General features: G+C 35.2%; 1 protein-coding gene across 2 annotated transcripts in view; it reads left to right on the top strand.

Moving 5' to 3' along the window:
- Positions 1–23,212, top strand: part of LOC117172855 (Bardet-Biedl syndrome 2 protein homolog) — a 1,136,351-nt gene that overhangs the window by 582,330 nt on the left and 530,809 nt on the right. For both annotated transcript variants that reach the window (XM_033361113.1, XM_033361114.1), the window contains one exon: positions 4,737–4,948. In XM_033361113.1, coding sequence (XP_033217004.1) covers positions 4,737–4,948 — 212 coding nt within the window. The remainder of the gene's footprint in view (positions 1–4,736; positions 4,949–23,212) is intronic.

Genomic DNA, 23,212 nt, shown 5'->3' with positions numbered 1-23,212 from the left:
AAAGCGCTTTTCGAGCTACAGGGCAAGTTACCCCCCAAAAAGTTTCCGTTTTTGGAAAAATAAAATTCGTAATTGTTATTTTATTCGAAATTCGAATATTAACACGTGCGACCCGGCAGTTTCAAATCCCATTTAATTTACATGGTGAAATTTTAAATTGTCGAAAAATTTAACTCATGTTCCAGCGTTTCATCGAAACGTGTCAAGTTTTTTTAAAAGAATTTAAGAGGAGCACCTACGAAATATAACCATACTAATAACTTTCATTTTCAACCCACCCCCTACCCTGACTGCAGCACCCCAAATATAAACCAAAACTAAAAAAACTACGTTTTTATGTATTATTGTTACCTTTTAGCAATTTCCGTCTGAAATGTAACCCTCACAGAAATACGATATACTACGATATCCCATTTGATCCCATTTATCTCCCTGGTTGTCCCAAGGATATCCCAGGGATAACCCGTCGGATATCCCGCAAGGCGGAAATTTGGATAACCCCAGGATATCCAAGGTAACCTTGGGAAGTTTACGGGATAGTCAAATGTCCCGAGTAGGATATAAATTAATTTTGTGTTTCCTACATGGGACATTTGAATATCCCGTAAACATCCCAGAGTTATCTTGGATATCCTAGTGTTATCCCTGAGATATCTCCATTTTCGCCTTGCGGGATATCCGAAGTGTTATCCCTGGGATATCCTTGGGACAACCTAGGAGATAAATGGGATCAAATGGGATATTCCGGTATATCATATTGCTGTGAGGGAATTGTTTGTCATTGTTTGGAGCAGTACATTTTTCTAAAAACTTCATGTGATTATTTAAATAATTATTTTCTATCTATTTTCAAAATTGCTGAAAATTGAGGCAGAGATATTAACTTTCTTTTTAAATTAGTATCTTGTACTACGTTTTGTTGAATCAATAAATCATTTTGATACATTTCTTTAAATGTTTAAAAGATTTCTATTCGCTTAAACAATCTTTATTTGCTCAATCAGTTTTTTTCTATAACTAATAAATGAAATAAAATAGAACCAATACAGTTATAAACAATAATTAATTGTTTCGATCATTACATAATGTTTTTAGAAAAATTACTACACCAAAAAATGACAGAATATTGTATTTCAATCAGAAAATACGATTATTTTTCAAATTTTTGGAAAATAAAAAATTGTTTACATAATTTACATTTGTTTAAACAATTAAAAATTGCTTCAAATGTCATGGTAAATATATAAATTGTCCATAGAATATTTAACTACACTTAACAATTTTTGGAACGTTTATTATTGAAAAATTTGTTATTGTTGATTAAAAATTGTTGATGTTTTAATATTAGGTAGTAGAAACCCAAGGACATGTAAATTTCTTGCTTTTTAAAAATATTTTACATTATTTTATTGTGATTTAATTTTGTATGTAATAATAACAGTTATATAATGAAGATATACTTCAGATAAATTTAAGTTTGAATTTGAAAATTAAATTGCAAATTATTTATAAATAAAACAATTTTTATGGAATGAAAATTATGAGTATACAAAATTACAATGGCATTGAATATTTTATTTACCAATATTAAAGTAACGAAAACTAAACATTCATTATTTTATTTTATAATTCTCAATTTTAGCGTGAAGTTTTGAATAGAAATAAGGGCCTCGAGTTTAAGGAATCCCAGAGGCTCAATTCAGGTCAAGGCTTTTGACAATTTTGGGTCAAAACTGAGTAGATCTGACCTATTAACCTCGGATCGTTAGCAGATACAGGATCTACGAGGGGTGTTCAAAAAGTAAGTTTCCCTGCTTCGTGAAAAAAGCAAAACATAATTTTTAAGTTAAAGTAACATATGTATTTATTGTTTGACTCATAAAATATTTTTCTACATAGGCCCCTTGGACTCAAATATATTTTTTATATCTGTTCTCAAGGTTTGACAAACCTTGTTTATAAAAATCCGTGCCGTGGGACCCAACTCGCACAAACTTTACGGTAACCAAGATGATCTTTTATGATTGTGTGGATTGGAGTTCGACAAATATCGATTTCAGAAGGCATTGAGTCCAAAATTCTGTCAATTGTAAAGCGCCTATTCGCCATAATGATTTTTTCAACTGCTGTGACTGCGTCATCTGTAATGGCGGTTTTTGGCCTGCCTGCACGCTGCTCATCATGAACTTCCCCGCGTCCCTCGAGAAAATATGTACGCCACCGACGCACAATTTGCACACTTATGCATTTTTCACCATAAATATGTACTAATTCAGTGTGAATTTCGTTGCCATTAAGCCCTTTTGCAGTTAAAAAAGCGAATAACTGCACGCAACTCATAAGTGGACACGTTTTTCACAGGTAGCTCCATGGTTTCCAAGCCGGTACTGCTGAAAAAAAATTTTTCGGCAGCTAAGACCGGTTCCGCTCTTATCGGTATATCCTATACTAAAACTCTGTTGGGTCCCAGCTCGCTAGATGGCGCTGGGGCAAAATGGCAGACTAGGGTAACTTACTTTTTGAACATCCCTCGTATGAGGAAATGAAATTGCATTAACGCTTTTAAATAAAAATGCTTTTCAATTTTATACTACTTTAAACTACACTGAATGCTTCAAAGTTAAAGTTGTTTAAATTGTAGAATTGTAATTTTTTATTACATAAAAAAAATTAAAATTGATTCCACAAATTTGTCTAAAATAAAAAAAAATGTCATTTTGACCGTTCAAAATGTAACATTTTTAAATTGTAAACCTTTAAATTTGAATTATTCAAAGGAAAAAACTTCTTTGCATTCGCATTAACAGAATGTAAAAATGTTACTTTATTTATTTTTTGTATATCTGTTAGATATAATAATTTAATTTTTTTAACTTTTAATATTGAAAATTTTGATAATATGGATTTGGAAATTGATTATGTCTTTAAGATTAGGTAACAGAAATCCAAGAACGCGTGAATTTCTTGTTACTTTTTAATATTTTACATTGCTTTGTTTTAATATAATTTTGCATGATAATTATGTATGATAATTAAGATATACTTTTGATAAATTCAAGTCTGAATTTAAACATAAAAATTTTAATTACTTATAAACAAAATAATTTTCAGGTAATTTAAATTGTGAGTATTTAAATTAAAATTGCATTAAATATTTTATTTAGCAATATTAATGTAACAAAAACCAAAAATTCATTATCTTGTTTCATAAGTCTCAATTTTAGCGTAAAATTTTGAATAGAAATAAGGGTTTCGACTTAAAGAGTACCCAGCGGCAAAAAATAAGGTAAAGGGTTTTGACAGTTCTAGGTTAAAACTGAGTAGATCCGACCTATTGACCTCGGATCGCTAGTAGATACAGGATGTACCTTTGGAGACCCATGGATTATATCATACTTGATAATCCAATGGGTGTACCAACAATATGAAAATGCATACTTTAATAGCTTTATATGACCTGCTCCCAGCGGCCATCGTTGATTCACCATCTTGAAATTTTGTAAAAATAATGGGAAATTCGTAATCATAGTACCCAAAAACCCTTATCTTGATACCCAAAACGTGCTATAATCACGTAAAACGATTTAATGTGTGGAAATTCTCATTGCAACCACTATCTTGTATTCGCCATCTTAAAATTTCGTAAAACTAATGAGAAATTCGTAATCACTATTCCAGAAAACCTTTATTCTGATACTCAACATGTGCTATAATTACGTAAAAGGATTTGTTGTCAGAAAATTCTCATTTAAGCCACCATATTGGATTCTATTGGATTAATTTATTGTAAAAATTGAAGTGTGCAGGGAGGGGGGGGGAGGAGGTGGCTGCTTTGACAGAGAATATCCCATGTATATATATGTGTGTGTGTGTCGTCATATATGCATGTGTCCATGTTTGTGTATACAATTGGAAACAATATAATAAGATCTCTGAAGTTTTCATAAAATAGATCTCTGTAAAATTAACTCATTATTATGGAGACTGAAAGATCACCTCAACACGTTTAATTGGATCTCTTAAATTTCTGTTACTTAGGGCGACATAAATATAATGTATGCATCATGAAATTTTAGTCATGACCCTAATTTGTATATGGAAAGTATAAGACAGTTGATAACCGTATAATGGGCTTCTTGAAATTTTCATCAAAAAGATAACTGAAAAATCATTGCATCATAATACTTCAGACAATGGAAAATTTATATACAAAATACGCTGTCTGGACAACGATGGGGGGTGGAGGAGGTCAGCGTTTTACGACAGTGAAAATTGATGAAAGACATTTTTTCTATAGGTTAATTTTCCCTGCATGTCACTCATATTGCCTTACTATTATTTATATTTTCTGGACAAAAAAGACCACATATCCATTGATAAAGTTTAATTGGCGACATTTTACTTAAGAAGAATTATATTTGACTTAAAGTGCACTCCAGTTAATCCCGATCGATTCCTCCCACGAACAAATTCAGAACATTTTGAAATCAAACGAATAATGTTTCTTGCTATATTTGAAATCATTTTTATCCATTTCAATGCACACATCTTGTTACCGGATATGCTAACCAGTGCATACTAAAGTAAACTCTTTTCATAAATACATTATCCATCTGAATATTTTAGAATTTCCTTTGCTGTTCGCGATTTATTCCAAACAGTATTGCCAATTATATTTTTAAAATTCTGCAAGCGCCATCAGCGATTTATGTAACGTATTGTCTTTAAAATTTAAGTGCGGGGATATGCTGTGGGTTCCACGATGGATATTTTAGAGCCAGGTGAAGTCTATCGCGATCTTCTAGCAAAAAAACACGTTTTGGAATTGGAACTTCGTCAACGTTTCGCTGCTACTCCGGATTATTTAATAGGTTCAAAATTGGCGATAAGTTTAACATCTACGAAAGGTGCTGTCCGCTTGGCCATAGCATCAGGTCCAGGGATTGTGGTAAGAAAAAATTTACTTTGACTTTTCAGCAAAAACAGTTTTTCAAATTCACAAAAACTGCAAAATATTTTAAGGAATTTAAACCATTTCAATAAATTTTAATGATTTAAGATTTCAAATACTACAAATGATTAAATTAAAAGAGATTTTAAGGCCATTTAAAAGATTTACAGAAACTTAAAAGCATTTCCAGAGATTTTAAGAGAGAGCCAGGGATTACATGATATTTCTACAAATAAGGCCTTCTATACAACAGTGCATTTGCACTACTTGTGTAAGGAATACATAATATGCTGTGGCGTTGCAGATTTACTGCAACTCACAAAATCCCGATTATGTAAAGTTTCCCTTATTGAAAACTCTCGTTTTCACACAAAAAATAATAAAATTCGGCACTCCTCCGTTCTCTTTTATTTTTAAGCCATTATTGTTTTATTTTATATATTACTAACTTTTTCAGTAGTCTATTGTACATTTTTTCTTCTATCTCTAATTTTAATAATGGGCTGTTAATTTTGTTGTCTTTAACTATGTAGAAATAAGGACTCTTTACCTACCTCCACTCTGATAGTTCTATTTAAGAGTTTAATCTTGCCTCATTTTGATTATGGTTGTTCGGCATATGATGATTTGGCCGACGATTTAAATTTAAAGCTCAAGCGTGCATTAAATGCCTGTGTCCGTTTTATTTACAATTTGCCTGAATACGATCACATAACTCCATACAGACCTAAGGCTGGTATGATTAATGTTGCCAAGAGAAGACAATTCTTTATGTGTAACTTATCTACACACTTTTTCAAAACAAAGTTCCTGAATAGCTATTTAATCATTTCCAATTTGTAGACAGAGATCATCCAGCACAGTCTAAGCCTCTTGAAAGACATAAAATCCTTAAGATTCCTTTCTACAGAACGCGTCGGCTTCAACGATCATTTATAGTAAGGGGCGCCGGTTATGGAATAAAGTACAATACGATATTATAAATGCACATTTTCTGTATAATTTTAAAAATCTTTGTTTCAAATATTTGTACAATACTTCGAACCCAACTCTTGAAATTACTAATTGATAATCTCTCGTATTATATTCTCGAACATTACAGCTTCGAAAATCCTTATGTTTTTCTTCATTTTAATTTTTGTACCTTTTTATTTCTTATTCACACAGTTTTCCCTCTTTATTTTTACTTAAACATTTGAAATGACCTTGTCTTATCCTGTTCCTTAAAAGGCTATTTAGCCCTTGGTACTTTCTTTAATTAATACAAATTCAAATACAGTTACTAAGTTTTGTCAATAATATAAGTCCGCCATTTTGAAAAATCAAAAATCACCATACGGCATAAGAAACTGGAAGGGAGAATGAAAATGTTTAACCCAATAAAATTAATTCATCTTCAAAATTGAACTGTGCAGGGGGGGGGGGGGGGGGGGGGGGGGGGGGGCTGATTTGACGGAGAATGAACAGGGGGCAGTAAGTAGCCCTACCTTGTTTTCAATCTACACAGAAGACCTTTCTGACTCCGTGATGGAATTTGTATGCAGGAAAGAAGCGATCTACAAGGGCAGAATTAAAATAACCATACACGTGTATGCAGATGATACACAGCTGTACATCCGTTGTAAGCAAAAAGATATTAAGGAGAGAGCAGATATCTTAAATGCGATCTTAGACCATATCGCTGGCTGGGCGGAAGATTGTGCGCTGGTAATTAATCCGACAAAATCTGTAATTCTACCAATAGTCAGTTTAGATTGCAACCTTCTTTCTAATTTCTCAATGAATGGTACTCAACTCTCCATTGTCTCGAAGTCAGAAAATCTTAGACTTATCATGTATTCGCATACAAAGTTTGGCTAACAGAGATTCTGTCTTATCTGCGAAATCTCATTTCTAGTGTGGAAGAAAATCGAGCGAGAAAGTCTCTTGTCACAAGATCGAACGGAAAATTGTCGGTCCCTCCAGCCCGCACAGCAAAGGCGGAAGCTACTTTCTCATACTTGATTCCTCGTCTGTTAAACGATCTTAAAGATCTGATTGATTCGTATAGTGTTTAATCTGTCAGAAATGAAATGTACCAAAAATTGCGGGTGGACCTCTGAATCCGCTGAGAACCTATCTTGTGCGAGAACGCTAACCGTCGGTTATTTATGTACGATCCCGTATTCTTCGTCCCGTAATTTATAATTTACGATTTACGGCTACACAATATTATTTTTATTTATCTTCATTTTCTCTTTTTTTCCCTTTTGAGCTAGTAAGCGTTAACAAGCAGTTATATCATAGTATATCATAGTTAGCATTTAAGTTAGATTGTAGAAGGATAGATTGTAAAGCAGCTAAGCTGAACCTCGGCCTTTTGTGTCTACTCCCTTATCTTTTTCTGTCAGATAATGTACGTTTCTCGTGGAACATAATAAAGATCTATTTATTAAACTTTTACTTGTGTAAAACCGGTTATACATCATAGCCACGGGTTTTCAGTCACTCACTTCCTGATGGCCAAGAAAGTTTCTTGCAATGCGACAGGTGTTTAAGAAAACCGCCGTCTGAGATGCTGCCAATACCCTACTGACTCCTAAATGTTCAAGATGTTCAGTGCATCTTGCGTGCACATTGCCTGTAGTCGAAATCACAATGGGATGAATAGATGTATCCCAAAATAAGTTGTAATTTTCGCTTTCTAAAACGGACATTGGAATGTATCTATAAAAAGGCATCCATTCTTTTAAGAGTTCTAGGTTTAGTGCAAGTTGTTGATGTAAAGCCCGCTATATCATTGTCTGTGTGCGTATATTCTCTCTGAGCCATTACACGACAGCCATCAATAATGTGTTCGATGGATTCGTTGGTATCTCCACATAATCGGCACTGATCAGCCGCGTCTTGATTTAACACGTATTTGCGATAATTTCTGGTGCTGATAACCTTGTCCTGTGTCGCGATGACGAATCCTTCCGTCTCTGGATACAGAACACCCTTTCTTAGACAAATATTTGATGCATCACTATCCACTTTATTTTGATCTAACGTTTTCAGGTGCTCGCCATGGATGGCTTTCTACCTCCATTGTCTTTCTAATTACTATATGGTTTCTGCCCTGATATTCAAGGCCCCATCTGAGGACAAATTTAAGAGCGTATAGTCAAGATCCACTTCACAGATTTTACTGTAAAGCGCAACATTTCGTTTGCTGTTAAAATAGTCTCGAAAATGTATAACCTGTGACTCACAAAGTTTTTTGACATCTACAACGTCCCTACCCCCTAAATGTCGTGGTAGAACGACCCTTTCAATCGCTGAATTTCTGTGGTGCATTCAGTGCTTCGTCATTTCTACGCGAACAATTCTGTTTAACTTTTCAAGGTCGATGTTAGAACATTTTGTGAGCCCGAAGGAGTACGTGACGACAGGGATAACATATGTGTTGATTGCCTTGATTTTGTTTGCCGAGTTGCGAAAACGCTTCACAATCAAACTGAGTCTCTTAGTGAAGAAAATCGTTAGGCTTGTCTTAACTATCCTTAGATTCAAGAACACCCAGATATTTATATCATTCGCATGCAGCCATTGCCTCGATGTAATTTTTGAACTCGTTTTCCAACTCTGCGGTCCCTAATTCCCCTCTGATTAAATGCACTGTTCTACATTTATCTAGACCGAACTCCTTGTGGATATGATTGGAAAACTGCTTTATGACATCGAACACGTGCTGCTGTTTCTGGGCAGAACTAGCGTACAGCTTCAGGTCATCCATGTAAAGAAGATAGGTCACTTGATGACCATCCTCATTATCATGAATTCGAAACCCATGAGACATGCTTTTTTGCGTTTTGCTCAATGGATTCAACGCTAAATAGAACCATAGTGCACTTCAAGCAAATAGTCTTGTGGCACAGAAGGAAACGCTTGCTTGTAGTCAATGTATGCCATGTGTATGTTCTTTTGATGCTTAGGATCTTAAATAATGACAACAGCGTCTATAGTGACTAGATCTTTACAGTCTCGCGAATTTTTACAACATCCATTTTGTTCTTCTGTAAGAATGTTATTTTCGTCGCAATGAGAATATACCTTATCTGCAATGATAGCTGTAAGCCATTTATAAATTGTTAGAAGACCCTGGAGCATAAGGCCTAGCATCAGGTCTGGCTGTTCACTGATCTTCTAAAAACACCTTGCCAATGCAAAATGCACAATCGTTAGGTACTTGCAACAGAAGTCTTGCACCATGTCCGGACCTGGAGCTTTCCAATTACTTGCCCTTTTCGAGATCGCTGAAACATCTAAAGCTGTGATGTTTGTCAGTTGCATGTCAGGGCTTTTGCTTGCCCTTGCTTCTTCCAGTTTGAACCACTCAGTGTTCAAATTGCATCTGTTCATTCTTCCCCAAACACCCGACCAGTTGTTAGTCATATCTTCCAATTGAGGGACTTCGATGTCTTGTTGGTTATTTAGCTTTACTCTCAGTTCACGATGAAACCTTCTTTCATCTGTCTTAAAGTTTCGATTTTGCTGCCTTCGTGCACTACTTTTCTAGTATCGACGCAGTCTTGCAGTAAGAACATCAAGTCTCTGTCTGTTACTTTGCTGATATCCATATCCAACCTGAACTTCCATTGTGGATCTTGATCCGTTGCTGGGACAAAAACTGCATTTGCAGGCTTGGTTTTCCGGCCCATCGTTCTAACGGTTACCACAGCTGCAAAGTATACAAGAGTTTAAACCTCTAATGCAGTTTGAGCTACGTTAAAATACGTACGTAAAACCTTGCTTTCGAGATGTGCTATTAGTGCACGCAAATCATTTGTGATGTTCACTTTGGGCAGAGAATGGCTTAGAGTTGGTTCTAAATATCTGAACTCTAGTAAAGCATGACCAAAATTCCTTCCAAGGTGCTGTTGTTTTTCTGTGATTTCCCTATCCACATCATCGTTATTAATATCCGGATGTGGTTCTAATGGATTCGATAGATGATTTTCTTTATCCCTAGTATCTTTGCCTTCATTTTAAATCAAGTCTTCGTTGTCCACATCTTCCAAGGCGAGTTCGTCAATAAGAAGCTACTGTTCCACTTCCATTTTAATATCAGCTATTTCAACAACTCAAAAGGAGCCTGTTTACAGATATTGAGCGTTTTTGATCTGCCAGATCCTGCTCATTTATTTTTATGGCTAGCTCTGGGTATTTAAGTAAGAAGAGTCTATGATGTTCTCTCTTCATACTTTGCCCACATTTATCTGCCACATAATAAAGGCGCATAACATCTCTGTTCATATGGTATGTCCATTTTAGTCGTTTTTTTGGTTGCTCAACCTCTGATTCTGCTTCTGGTTGTATAAGGCCATCCACCTCTAGAGAATGTGGTGGTGTTGGATCATCAATAGGTTGAAGAAGAACATCATTTTCTCCTGCTTAACTGTTCGACGCGGCTTCCTGTAACTGATGTTCATTGCCGTCGTTTTTTCACGCCAAATCAACCTGTTGCTTAATCTCCATTGCTCGGTCTTCTCTCACTTGTAGATTAGTCCTCATGTCGTTCAACTTAGCGATAAGATCTCTGAGTGCGAATTTTTGTATACTAGGATACTTTGCAGCAAATTTCGTTCTTAAATTGTATCCTTTTTCCATTTTCGTTTCAAACTTCGCACTTTCGTAATAGAGACGCACCATTTCCTCATTCATTGTGGTATCCCAATTGATGCTCTCCCACGGTATTTCTGTACAGCTGGTTGGCTGCAAATAGCTAACTCTAGCCAAAGCATCCTTAGCAGGTTCCACCTTAGCAGTTCAACTGCTTGCCGTTTGTCGTAGATGTTCTTGCTAGCCAGCTGTTTGATTAGTGAGATCTGCCTGACCATCTTGCAGCTCACGATCACCACGTATCGCATGTTGTGGCGCCCAACTGTGGTTCCAGGGGCGCCCCGACGATCTTTGGTAAGTGGCAAGCATTTCAAAATCTTTAATATACTCTCCATTCTTCATTTATGGGTTTTGGTGTTCCACTTAGTCCCTCATCTCTTCGTTATCAGCCTATTTGGCATGGGAAACCCTGTCAGTAGCAATGCTACCGCCAACGTAGCCGTCAAAGTCATGAGAGGAAAGCTCAAGCCCTACCGCCGCATCAACGCGGAACAAATTATTAATATTATTATGTACCAAAACTTTTATTGAAAAAATCTTTTATCTTAGACTTTAATTCTACATTTTTAAGGTATAGTCACCTAACATTCCGGAGAATTATTTATGGGAAGTCAAAAGACAATTGGAAACAATATAATAAGAATTGTTAAATTTTCATAAAATAGATCGTTGTAAAATTAACCCATCATTATGGAAACTGAAAGATCACCGCAACCCGTTTAATGAGATCAGTGAAATTTCTGTTACTTAGGACAACGTAAAAACAATGTGCGCAATAGAGGACGATTTGGCATGGGTTAAAAGAAAGAAGAATATGGGTTAACTATTGGAGAATACAGATAGACGTAGTATGGTGGGATTGGGACGAATAAAGGGAAGAGATAGTAAGACGGATGGCGTATCTCAAACGGAAATATAGAGGAAGACAAGGAAAGAGAATATACACGCTGAGGAGGAGAAAGGGGAACGGTAATTGATTATGCGATAGTGGATGAATAGGTTTCAGAGAAGGTCAAGAAACTAGCGGCAGAAGATTATCTTAATTTGGATCACTTTCCCTTAATAGGGACACAAGGGGGAATATAAGTGATGGGATAAGAATTGTTAAGAGCAAAAGAAGGTCAGAAAGGAATGATTAAAATGGAGAATAAAAGGTCTCAGGAAGATTCGGAGAAGGCTAGGACGGAAGAAGAGGTTTGACAGGTAGTGAATACAGAAAGAGAAAAAGAAGGAAAAGAGTAAACCAGGTTATTGAAATGTTAGAATGGAAAAAATATTTTTCGGATCTTTCAGGAGGAATAGACAAAAATGTTAGGAAAGAAGGAAACTATGGTAGAGAAACAGACCAGGAAGAGGACATAACAAAGCACATTGTATAATTTAGATTTCAAATGAAGTTTGGAAATACGAGGTGTGTTCAAAAAATAAGGTGACTTTATGGTTTTCTCAAAAAATATTCATTTATTCCTCAATATTTATGTTGTCCCGTTCAAAGTAATCCACCTCAGGTATAATACACTTGTGCCTACGCTTTTTCCAATCATCGAAGCACTTCTGATAATCATTTTGTGGTATAGCCTTGAGTTCTTTTAGCGATGCAGTTTTTATCTTTCACAAGCAACAATGAACGAGCAGGTGCATTATCGTGACCCAAAAGCCACGAATTGTTTTTCCAAAGTTCCGGACGTCTTTTGCATATCGTCTCTCGCAAACGGAACATAGCTTGAAGGTAATACTGCTTACTGACCGTACGACCTTTTGGTAAGAATTCCTGATGCACTACGCCACGGTAATCAAAGAAGACAGTGAGCGAAACCTTCACATTTGACCGAACTTGACGTGCTTTTTTCGGTCTTGGAGACTCGGGATGTTTCCACTGAGACGATTGGGCTTTAGTTTCTACGTCATAACCATATACCCACGATTCACCCCCAGGTATAACCCTTTTGAGAAAATCAGGATTATTATTTACTCACACCAAATTTACACAAAATTTAATGCAAACTCTTTGCTCCATTTTTTTCGACAGAAGAAAATCGCCGAGCACACCAAACCCTTCTAACCTTTTACGCCTCTGCCAAAAAAACAACACGAGCTTTTGGAACACACATCGTATGGAAGGACGATACTGAAGAAATGAGACACTCATGCCAACATTGTTTAAAGATTATGTGACTGTTTTCTCGCAAAAATTGAATAAAGTAGTTGAAGAAAAAAGATAGAGCCACCGAATATGGAAAGGGTTTAGAAAAAAAGCTGAATTATTTAGTAAATTAGGGGATTAAGAGGAGGAAAGGGGCTAAGATAGCCATATTCGTGGACTTAAATGCGGCGTTTGACGCATTAGACCAAGGCAAAAAAGAAAAACTGATGGTTCAAAAGGGGATCAGAAAGAGATTAATAAAAAGATTATATTAATATCTATTAACTATATAAATATTAGACTTTGAAGAAGAATCACATTCGCATAGTTTAGATTCAAGACAGTCTAGCGAGGACCGCTAAAAACCAAACTCACTTAGTACATTCTTAAGCTCATATTAAATGATACAGATATGAATCGCTATTTTCAATACTCCCACTCGATGAGTATCTGTATAAAATATGTTTCGCTTACGTTTTCATAAATCAAACTATGAAACTTTTGCTTACACAAAGCTTTTGTAAGTGGATCTGCTAATTGTTCTCTTGTTTTAACATAAATTACCATTATTTCTCCTACTCTTTGTTTCTCAGAGGTAAAATGATATTGAGTGTCAATATGCTTGAATCGTTTCGAAGAAACTGGATTCTTTAGTCCGTATACAACGGAGCCAAGCAACTTCTTTAGTTACGGAAAATAAAGATATGAATTCACCTTCTGTCGACGAAATAGCAACGGTGGATTGTTTCTTTGACAACCAGACCACAGGATCATCATTTAAAAGACAAAACCACCCAGTGGTACTTTTTCGCGTAACTATGTCACCGGCTCAATCAGAATCGCAATATGCTTTTAAAACATGGTCTTTTGATATATCCCCAAAAACAATACCATGATTTGAAGTGCCTTTAAAATATTTCAGTAATCGTTTTACTCCATTACAATGACTTGAATTTGGATTTTCCGCCAACTGACTCAAAACACTGATTATAAAAGCTGAATTGGGTCCTTTCGTTAACATAAAAACATAAGTGAACAAATTGCCTCTCTGTAAGAAAATAAACCCCCCTTTTCTTCGTTTAAATTATCCTTTTTCGTAAATTTAATATTAGGATCAGCTGGAATTCAAACCGGAGTACAATCAACATGATTAAACTTAGTTAGAATCTTTTCAACAGAAACACTTTCATACAATTTTAAATATTTTGTATTCCTATCGTTCTCTCTATTTGTATTCCGACGAAACACTCAGCTTTTTAACATTTGATTTTAAACACGGGACTAATTTCAGACAATAAATTATTTATTTTTGCTTCATCTATTTCGAATCCAGCCGGTTGTTCCATATAAATTCTTTCCTCCAGTTCTCCATAAAAAAACGCAATGTTGACGTCGAACTGAGTCATTTCGAAATCTTCCGATGTAGCAATTGAAAGCAGCAGCCTTATAGTGCCATACTTTACGACAGTAGCAAAGGTTACCTTGAAATCAATTCCTTCCTTTTGCGCGAATCCTCGAATGACACGTCGAGCTTTGAACTTGTCAATTGTACCATCCGATTTGTATTACTTTTTGAAAATCCGCCGATTTGAAATAATATTTTCATTTTCAGGTCTGGGAACCAAAATCCACGTTCCATTTTCTTTCAGAGATTCCAATTCTTCGTTGATGGCTTGCTTCCACTGATTTTAATTTTCAGAATCCAATACTTCTTGTACAGTTTCTGGTTCAAATATAGCAAAAAGTGCCTCTGCTATTTCAGAACCAGTCTTATAAACTTCTGATGTTAAAGATTTGCTTTTATCTCGTAGAAGATAGGGATCTCTTGGTATCGGCAGGCGCGGATTCTTCGTCCTCTTCGTTTCTAATTGTGTCAATTCATCCTTTGACCTCCCACTGACTGTTGTATCTTCTTCATTCTATTCTTCTCCTTGATTTGTGATAATCATATGAAAAGGTTCAGGTTTCAGTTTTTCATCAAAAAATACATCTCTTCGAATGTAGCACCTTGAAAAATCATCCTTCAGTAATAAGAAATAATTGGATGCTTAAATCGAAGGCTGGCTCATTTTCCCACAAAGATCGGCATGAAAAATTTCTCCAGGTCGGGTGGCACGAACAGCTTCCCCTTTCGGAAATTTTTGTTCGGTGTTGCTTACCCAATACACATCCCTTGCACAATGGATCTTGTTCCACAGGGTTCTCAATTTTTAAATCCTTTACTGCATAATTCTTTGACATGTATCGTAGAGTTTTAAAATTGACGTGGCCTAGTCTCTCATATCATTTTACAAAGGTTTCTGTTTCTACCAAATTTGTTTCAGCTGCTCCCACTGACTTAAAATTCATTCTGTAAAGTCTTTTATTGTGTCTCGTTCCATCAACTATCAGTCGATTATTTTTATAAAATGGAACGTTTTGACGTCCTTCTTTGAAAATAATCTCCATATCTTTTCCGATGAACGTCCTATTGAAAGTAAATTTTTCTTGATATGTCGCACACAGAGAGAATTACCATCTCGCACTAAGACAGAATATTCATTATTTGAAAATTCCTTCAAATTTTTGAACCACTCTTTTCTGAACGACATATGCTCAGTTGCACCTGAATCAGCAAACCATATGTCTTAATTCACTTAAGCCAATGAAGTTTCGGCATTTAAAAATTTAGCCGCACTTCCAGAACCTTTTTAAAAATCTTGATCCTCTGTCTGTCGAGCCACCAAAGACTCACTATTGCTATTAGCCTTTTTCTTAATACGGCAATGACGTGCCCAATGACCAGGCTTTTTACAATAGTGACACGAACCTTTTCTTTTCAACTGTTTAATCAATACGGGGAACAGCGTACCAGGCTGTACGCACATTATCAAATTTTGGTGGTAAGCTTGAAACTTTACGCTAACTCTGTTTGAAATGCAGCACTGGGCCCATAATCTATTGTTACAAAAGGTTTAAATACAAGAGAATCATGTGAAGAGTTACGGTAAAATAATAACAAGTTTATTCAGATTTAAATAAGACGTCTTATATATGAAGAATTAAACGCGACATCGGATCATGCTCTCGCATCGATAATCTGTAGCCGACTGCCTGTTTTCATGGTAGTCTGATTCACGCAACACGTACCCGTAGTCATATCGTATGAATCACATTAGCATAGTTTAGATTAAAGACAGCCTAGCGAGGACCGCTAAAAACCAAACTCACTTCGTACATTCTTAATTCTATATTAAATGACACATATATAAATCGCTATTCTCAACAGTGTAAGAAGTTGCCGTCAAACATTGGATTATATCCCTTGGTTTTCTCATAAATTTAAGTTTGTTACTTTTAATGTCATTTTCACGATTAAAACGAGAACTATGCGTATTGTCAAACAATAATGTGAAATAAATTTTCAGGTATTTTTGAGCTAAATAATTTCTCGTCTATATATTTTGTCGTATCTATTTTGCAAATATGTGTTCCGCAAAATGTAATCTTTTATTTTTAATAATATTGTGACGACTAAAGCAAAATCTATGCCAATTATAAAAAATAATCTGAAAGAAATTTTTCGATCTTTTTAAATTGAATAATTTGTTTCTTTATCTTTTCGTTTGTATCTCGTTTAGTGTAGCTAGAAAATCGAATTTTCATGTAAGTATTTTCGATAGATAAAACAAAAATATTTGACCAAAAATAGGTGATTAACGAACCCTTATTTAATCAAAAAATTATGAGTCCTAGAGTAAAGTGGTTCTAAGCGAATTTTTAGATACAATATAAGTGAAAAATTTCACATTCTTTACGTGGTAGAGAGAGGTTTATTTTAGACGTTAAGGATTGGATCCCAAGAATCAGAGCGGGTATTTTCCAGGAGCCCGAAATTTATAGGCTCCATTGACATTGGAAAATACTCAAAAACATTGTGTTTTTACAATTTCACATCTACAAGGTAGAAAGGGGTTGATTTTAAACGTTAAGTGTTGGAGCCCAAAAATCAGAGTGGGTATTTTCCAGAAGCCTAAGAATCAGCGACTCCATTGACAACGGAAAATTGGTAAAAAGGTGATATTTTTACAATTTTATAACTACGTGGTAGAGGGGTGTTGGTTTCAGATGTCAGGAGTAAGAGCCCAAAAATAGGAGAGGGTATTATCGAGGAGCCCAAAAATCAGAGACTCCATTGACACTGGACAATACTTTAAAAAGATTATTTTTTCGCAAAGTTATATCAACGTGGTAGAGAGGGGTTGATTTTAAACGTTAAGGGTTGGATCCCAAAAATCAGAGCGGATGTTTTCCAGGAGCCCGAATTCAGAGGCTCCATTGACACTGGAAAATACTCAAAAAGATTATGTTTTTACAATTTCACATCCACAAGGTAGAAAGGGGTTGATTTTAAACGTTAAGGGTTGGAGCCTAAAACTCAGAATGGGTATTTTCCAGAAGCCTAAGAATCAGCGACTCCATTGACAATGGAAAATTGGTAAAAAGGTGATATTTTTACAATTTTATATCTACGTTGTAGAGAGGGCTTGATTTTAGAGATCAGGAGTAAGAGCCTAAAAAAAGAAGAGGGTATTATTGAGGGGCCCAAAAATCAGAGACTCCATTGACACTGGACAATACTTTAAAAAGATTATTTTTTCGCATAGATATATCTACGTGGTAGAGAGGGGTTGATTTTAACGTTAATGGTTGGATCCCAAGAATCAGAGCAGGTGTTTTCCAGGAGCCCAAAATTCAGAGGCTCCATCGACACTGGAAAATAGTCAAAAAGATTATGTTTTTACAATTTCAGATCTATGTGGGAGAGATGAGTTGTTTTTAAAAGTTAAGGGTTGGAGCCAAAAATCGGAAAGGGCATTTTCGAGGATCGCAAAAATTAGAGACTCAATTTAAACTGGAAAATTTTTAAAAAGATGATTTTTTACAATATTATTTCTACGTGGTAGAGAGAGTTTGATTTTAGATGTTAAGGGTTAGAGCACAAAATTCGGAGTGGATATTTTCGAGAAGCCCAAAAATCGGAGAATCCATTGACGCTGGGAAATTTGCAGAAAGATTTATATTTTTAAAAACTTATATCTACGTGGTAGAGAGGGGTTGATTTTAAATGTTAATGTTTGAAGCCCAAAAATCGCAGGAGGTATTTTCGAGGAGACCAAACATGAGACTCCATTGACCCAGGAAAATTCTCAAAAATATTATTTGAGGAGCCCAAAAATGATACTCAATTGATACTGAAAAATACTCAAAAAGATTATTTTCTAAAAAACTCATATATACGTGGTAGAGAGGGGTTGGTTTTAGACGTTAAGGTTTGGAGCCCAAAAATCAGAGATGTTATTTTCGAGGTGCCCAAACATGAAAGACTCCATTGACATTAAAAAATTCTTAGAAAGATGATGTTTTTACAATTTCATATCTATGTGGTAGAGAGGGGTTGATTTTAGACGTTAAGAGTTGGAGCCGAAAACCGAAAAGGTTATTTTTTGGAGCTCAAAAATCAGAGACACTATTTCCACTAGAGAATTCTCAAAAAGATTATTTTTGAAGAAACTCATGTCTACGTGGTGGAGAGGGGTTGATTTTAGACGTTAAGAGTTGAAGCCGAAAACCGAAAAGGTTATTTTTTAGGAGCTCAAAAATCAGAGACACTATTTCCACTAGAGAATTCTCAAAAAGATTATTTTTGAAGAAACTCATGTCTACATGGTGGAGAGGGGTTGATTTTAGACGTTAAGGTTTGAAGCCAAAAAATCGGAGGAGGTATTTTCCAGGAGCCCCAACATGAGAGATTCCTTTGACACTGAAAAATTCTCCAAAAGATGATGTTTTCACAATTTCATATTTACGTGGTAAAGAGGTGTTGATTTTAGATGTCAAGGATTGGAGCTTAAAAATCAAAGTGGTTGCATAGGAAAAGGTAAATTATATTTTTTCAATATACACACGTAAACTGGAAAATGATTTACATTGCGGCGGCTAATTTTTATAACGAATAGGAGTGAGAAATAATTAAACTTAAAAGTACTATGTTACTATTTTATAAGTAACTTCTAGCTATGTACGTATCGACTTTTTCAATACGTGTTTTCATTACAGGGTATTGTTTTTTTACATAAGGGTTATTTTTACGAAAGCGATTGATACGGGGGTTATTTTTGTAACGATAAGGGGTTAAGAATAATTTTGCTCCTCAGTTATTTTTTAAAAATACCGTGTTCATGTTTTATATGTGTTTTCCATCTTGATAGTTTCATTTTTTTAAATTTGTTTATGCAGCATAGGAGGTTGCTTTTTAAAATAAGGGTTAATTTTACAAAAGTGTTTCATATCACATTAGAAAACAAAAAAATAGTGAAAAATCTAGCCTAGTTGTTTTTTTAACACTTTTTGTCATTACAGGGGGTAGTTTTCGAAAATAAGGGTCGAGTTTACAAAAGCGATTGATAGCTCATTGTAAAGCAAAACAATATCAGAAAATCTAACCTAGTCATTTTTTTAATACATTGATGGCGCCTGCGCCGCTGAGTTGTTGAACCTAATTGGAAGACCTATAGTTCGATAACCAGCGGAGCGAAGGAGACCTTTTTCACAGATGTAATTTAAATATTAATTTTTAAATGAATGAATTCTTGAATTCTTTTTTAAGTGAACAATTTTCTTCTGTTTATTTATTTTCGTATCTCCGATGGTTTTACCACAAAAGGTAATTTTTTATTTTATAGTATATTTTTGGTTGGTTAAAATCGAAACCGCAGAATAGAAAATGCTGATTAAAGATCTCGACCTTTTTTCTTGATGCTTAAAAACGTGTGCCAAGGCGCAAACTAATCTAACTATTCTTTCAAATAGGTGGCGCTACAAAAATATGATCGACATTGTTGCTTCGATAAATATTTATCACTTTAGTGATAATTTGATTTACATGTATATTGTTTAAATTTTCATTTATACACGTTACCGTATTACAAATTACAAAATAAAACCATTTTCAAATGGTTTAGGGCAAAAACAATGGCCGGGAAATATCGGGAAACCAGGAATTTCAGATTGCTTGTTGACTATTGACTAGGAATTTTCCTAGTTAAGTGCATGTCGGTTTTTGGAATTTTATGAAAATGATCATTGTTTAAGTACTTGTGCACTTGATCGCATTTGAAACTTAGTCAAATTAGCATTCTTCAATCTAAAGCTTTCAACTGACGAATTTCACATTTTTGTCACAAAAAGTGGAAAAAGTGTGGCACTATCAATCATAAAAAGTACGAATAAATGATATTCAGTATATTAAAGTAAACGAGACTTGATACTTTCAAATATTTCGAAAAACAGGCACTCTGTGAAAAAATGTTATGAATAAAAATTTAATCGCTCTGAGGAGTACATACACTGATGTTAAAACCGGTTCCCCCACACCGCCCCTTGAGGGTGGAGGTGGGGCAAGTTCAAAATCTTAAATGGGAACCCCTATTTTTTATTGCATATTCAGATTAGTTGGATGAAAATGTGTATGATTTGTCTGAAACATTTTTCTCATTTCGCCATAGATGGCGCTGTAATCGACGAAATTTAATTTTTTTTCATTTTACTGTTACTGAGAATGCACGCTCACGATTCTGCAATACTCGAAATTAGTCTTAAAACAAACTACTACACGGAAAGAAATTTCGGAAAGCCGCTTTACTACGACCGAGCACGCAGAGCTACCAGAAGCCTAGTGCAGCGGCACGCTATATTTGGGTGAACGGCCCCTTTTAGGAGAACAACTCATCCGAACTGACGGAGACTCCTTGTTCCGAGTTGAAGCATGAAATTGTACAATAGATCTCTATAAAACTATTTTTTTAAATATTGATTGAATTACCTTGAGCAACTATATTAATACAATTATTCAAGCTAGGATCACATTAATGTTATCTTATATATACGTTAATTACAATTAGCACTTGGAAAAATAAGACTTTTGCTTCGAAAATACTGTTAGTTTATGTCATTTAGTCGAACTAGCGTGCATAGAAAAAAAAATATAATAACCTACTGTTCAGGTGTCTCGGATATCTTCAAACCCGAACTTTAAAAAAAATGTGTTCATTTTCAGTTAAAAACAATAAAAACATGAAAAAAATCACGAAGGCGAGCGCACGTACACGAAAAAGAGTTGAAGCATCGCCTCAGAGTGGTATTGCAACTTTCTCCGCCAGGGGGAGAGACGTTGTAATCACAGTTCGGGACAGTGGCCTTACCACTCTGGGGCAGCAGCTCACCTAAAACGATAAAACAGTATTCTCTCGGCGAGGTCATGCAACGTCCCCTCATTCAGCGCAACAGCGCGTCTTCTCGAGAGAACGATTTACTGAAATTTCTTTCCGTGTACTTTTAGCGTAAACCAGGAAAAGCGACGTGGACGTAGCAGTTTCTTGTTCCCTTCGGGGTGCTTAATTAACGTGAAACCCCTTGCCTCTCACGATTCAGGGTAGTTGATTAACGTGAGTCCCCTCACCTCTCACGATTTGAGGTACTCGGGAATCATCTTTTAATTAAAGTAAGTGCTCAAAATGATGACTTTCGAATTCAATGCACTTATTAATCCGTAATTCAAATGAATTTACACAACGGAGAAGTGTATCTTCTTGAATTTCAACACATGCACTTGTAATTCGGTCAATCATATTCTCACGTGTTGTTGGTTTTTCTTTATACACTTTGTCTTTCAGATAGCCCCACAAAAAGAAATCTGGTGAAGTAAGTTCTGGCGATCTTGCAGGCCAAATTATCAGACCGCCTCGATCAATCCAGCGACCATTGAAGTCACTATCAAGAACTTCTCGTGCTACCGCTGAAGAGTGTGCCGAACAACAATCATGTTGAAACTACATGTTCTGCCATATTTCTAAGCTCAAGTCTTCAAGCAATATGGGCAGTTCATTTTACAAAATGTCTTCATATTTTAGACCATTTACGCTGCTTTCGATAATCTGGGGACAAAGAGCTTATACAGATTGATTAGGCATGCCCGTAAGTGGGAACGTACACGATTAGAAAGAGAGAGACGATTGCGTTGGGTATCTCAATGTTATTGTTAGCAGTATAGCTGCGAACCAAAGATTGTTGGGCTGTATATGTTTATTTAATATGACTATTAATTGTTGTCTGTGTAAGAAGGAATCAATACCTGGAGATAAAAGTCGTAGTTTCCACAAGTAAGTATCATACATATAAGTTAACGATTAATGACAGCACTTGATTGATGAAAAATATTTTGATGAACAAATTGTATTGTTACTAAAACTGCATAGTGAGTTTATATAAAAATTATATCACGATTATATTATTATTATTGCAGATTCCCTGATAATAGTGAACTCAAACAGAAATCGATGAACATACTTGGAATATCCTCTGTAACCAAATCTACAAAACTGTGCAGTGATCATTTTAAAAAAGATGCCTTTGTTGACTCTAATGGATATAAAACCATAAGACGATTATTCAGTACTGCAGTTCCTTGTGTGTCAGTTGTTGGTGTTGCAAATGAAATTGCTACCAGTACAAAAGATGCAACGCAGATGGATGTACAAATGGAACAGTCTGGCAGTGGTAGCAGTGCTGTTATCGATGCAATTTCTACAATTAATGCTACATTGCAAGGCAATTCCAGTGACATATTCAACAAATCCATTATGAAAATTGATCAACCTCTTGATAGCGAATCAGCTTCATTTATATCGATAGATAGTACTGACTCTTTACATGGGAATTGTAAAAATGATTTTGGAAATGACTGTTCTTCTGATATGTTTGAAAAGAAAAGAAGCAAAGAAACACTTAGCAATGAGCCAAAGGCAATTGGTAATCATAGTACGCCCACAAGGTAAATATTGTTTAATGCATTGTCTATTTATATTCATACACTGACTCATTGTATGTACATGGGCATTTTTTTCAGAATCTTTCCAGTTAATCATAATGTAGATGTATCATGCAGCCAAAAATTATGTTCTAATTATGAATCCAACAAAACGCTTGTGAACAGTGGTTGTAAAGCTTCAATGACAAATGCAACTCATGCAAAAAGATAAATGTTACAAACATTAATATTATCTATCATGTCTATATGCATGTATCATTGTACTTGTTCTTTACATTTTAGGAGGATTCCGTTTACTAACATTTCAGATGTCTCTCCTAATAAACGGTTTAGACAGTCAGCATTAAATAAAAGCCATGGCAGTGCAAAAAGGTAAATATCAATATTTGTATATAGATTACATATATTTCTTTATTCACTATGTGTACTTTCCGTTTTTAGAAATACTCTAGTTCTTGATGTTTTAAATGGCGTACGGTCGAGTTCTGCAAATGATTTTGCCAACAACTTGAATTCCACTGAAATTCGTGTCAATTTAAAAAGGTAAACTAAATGTGTTCTTGATTAAATTCTCAGACCTTACTTTTCTAGAAATTACATCACTTAT

This window comes from Belonocnema kinseyi, chromosome 5 (genome assembly GCF_010883055.1).
Source record: "Belonocnema kinseyi isolate 2016_QV_RU_SX_M_011 chromosome 5, B_treatae_v1, whole genome shotgun sequence".
NCBI classification, from domain to species: domain Eukaryota; kingdom Metazoa; phylum Arthropoda; class Insecta; order Hymenoptera; family Cynipidae; genus Belonocnema; species Belonocnema kinseyi.
This window is presented reverse-complemented; position numbering and strand designations above follow the sequence as displayed.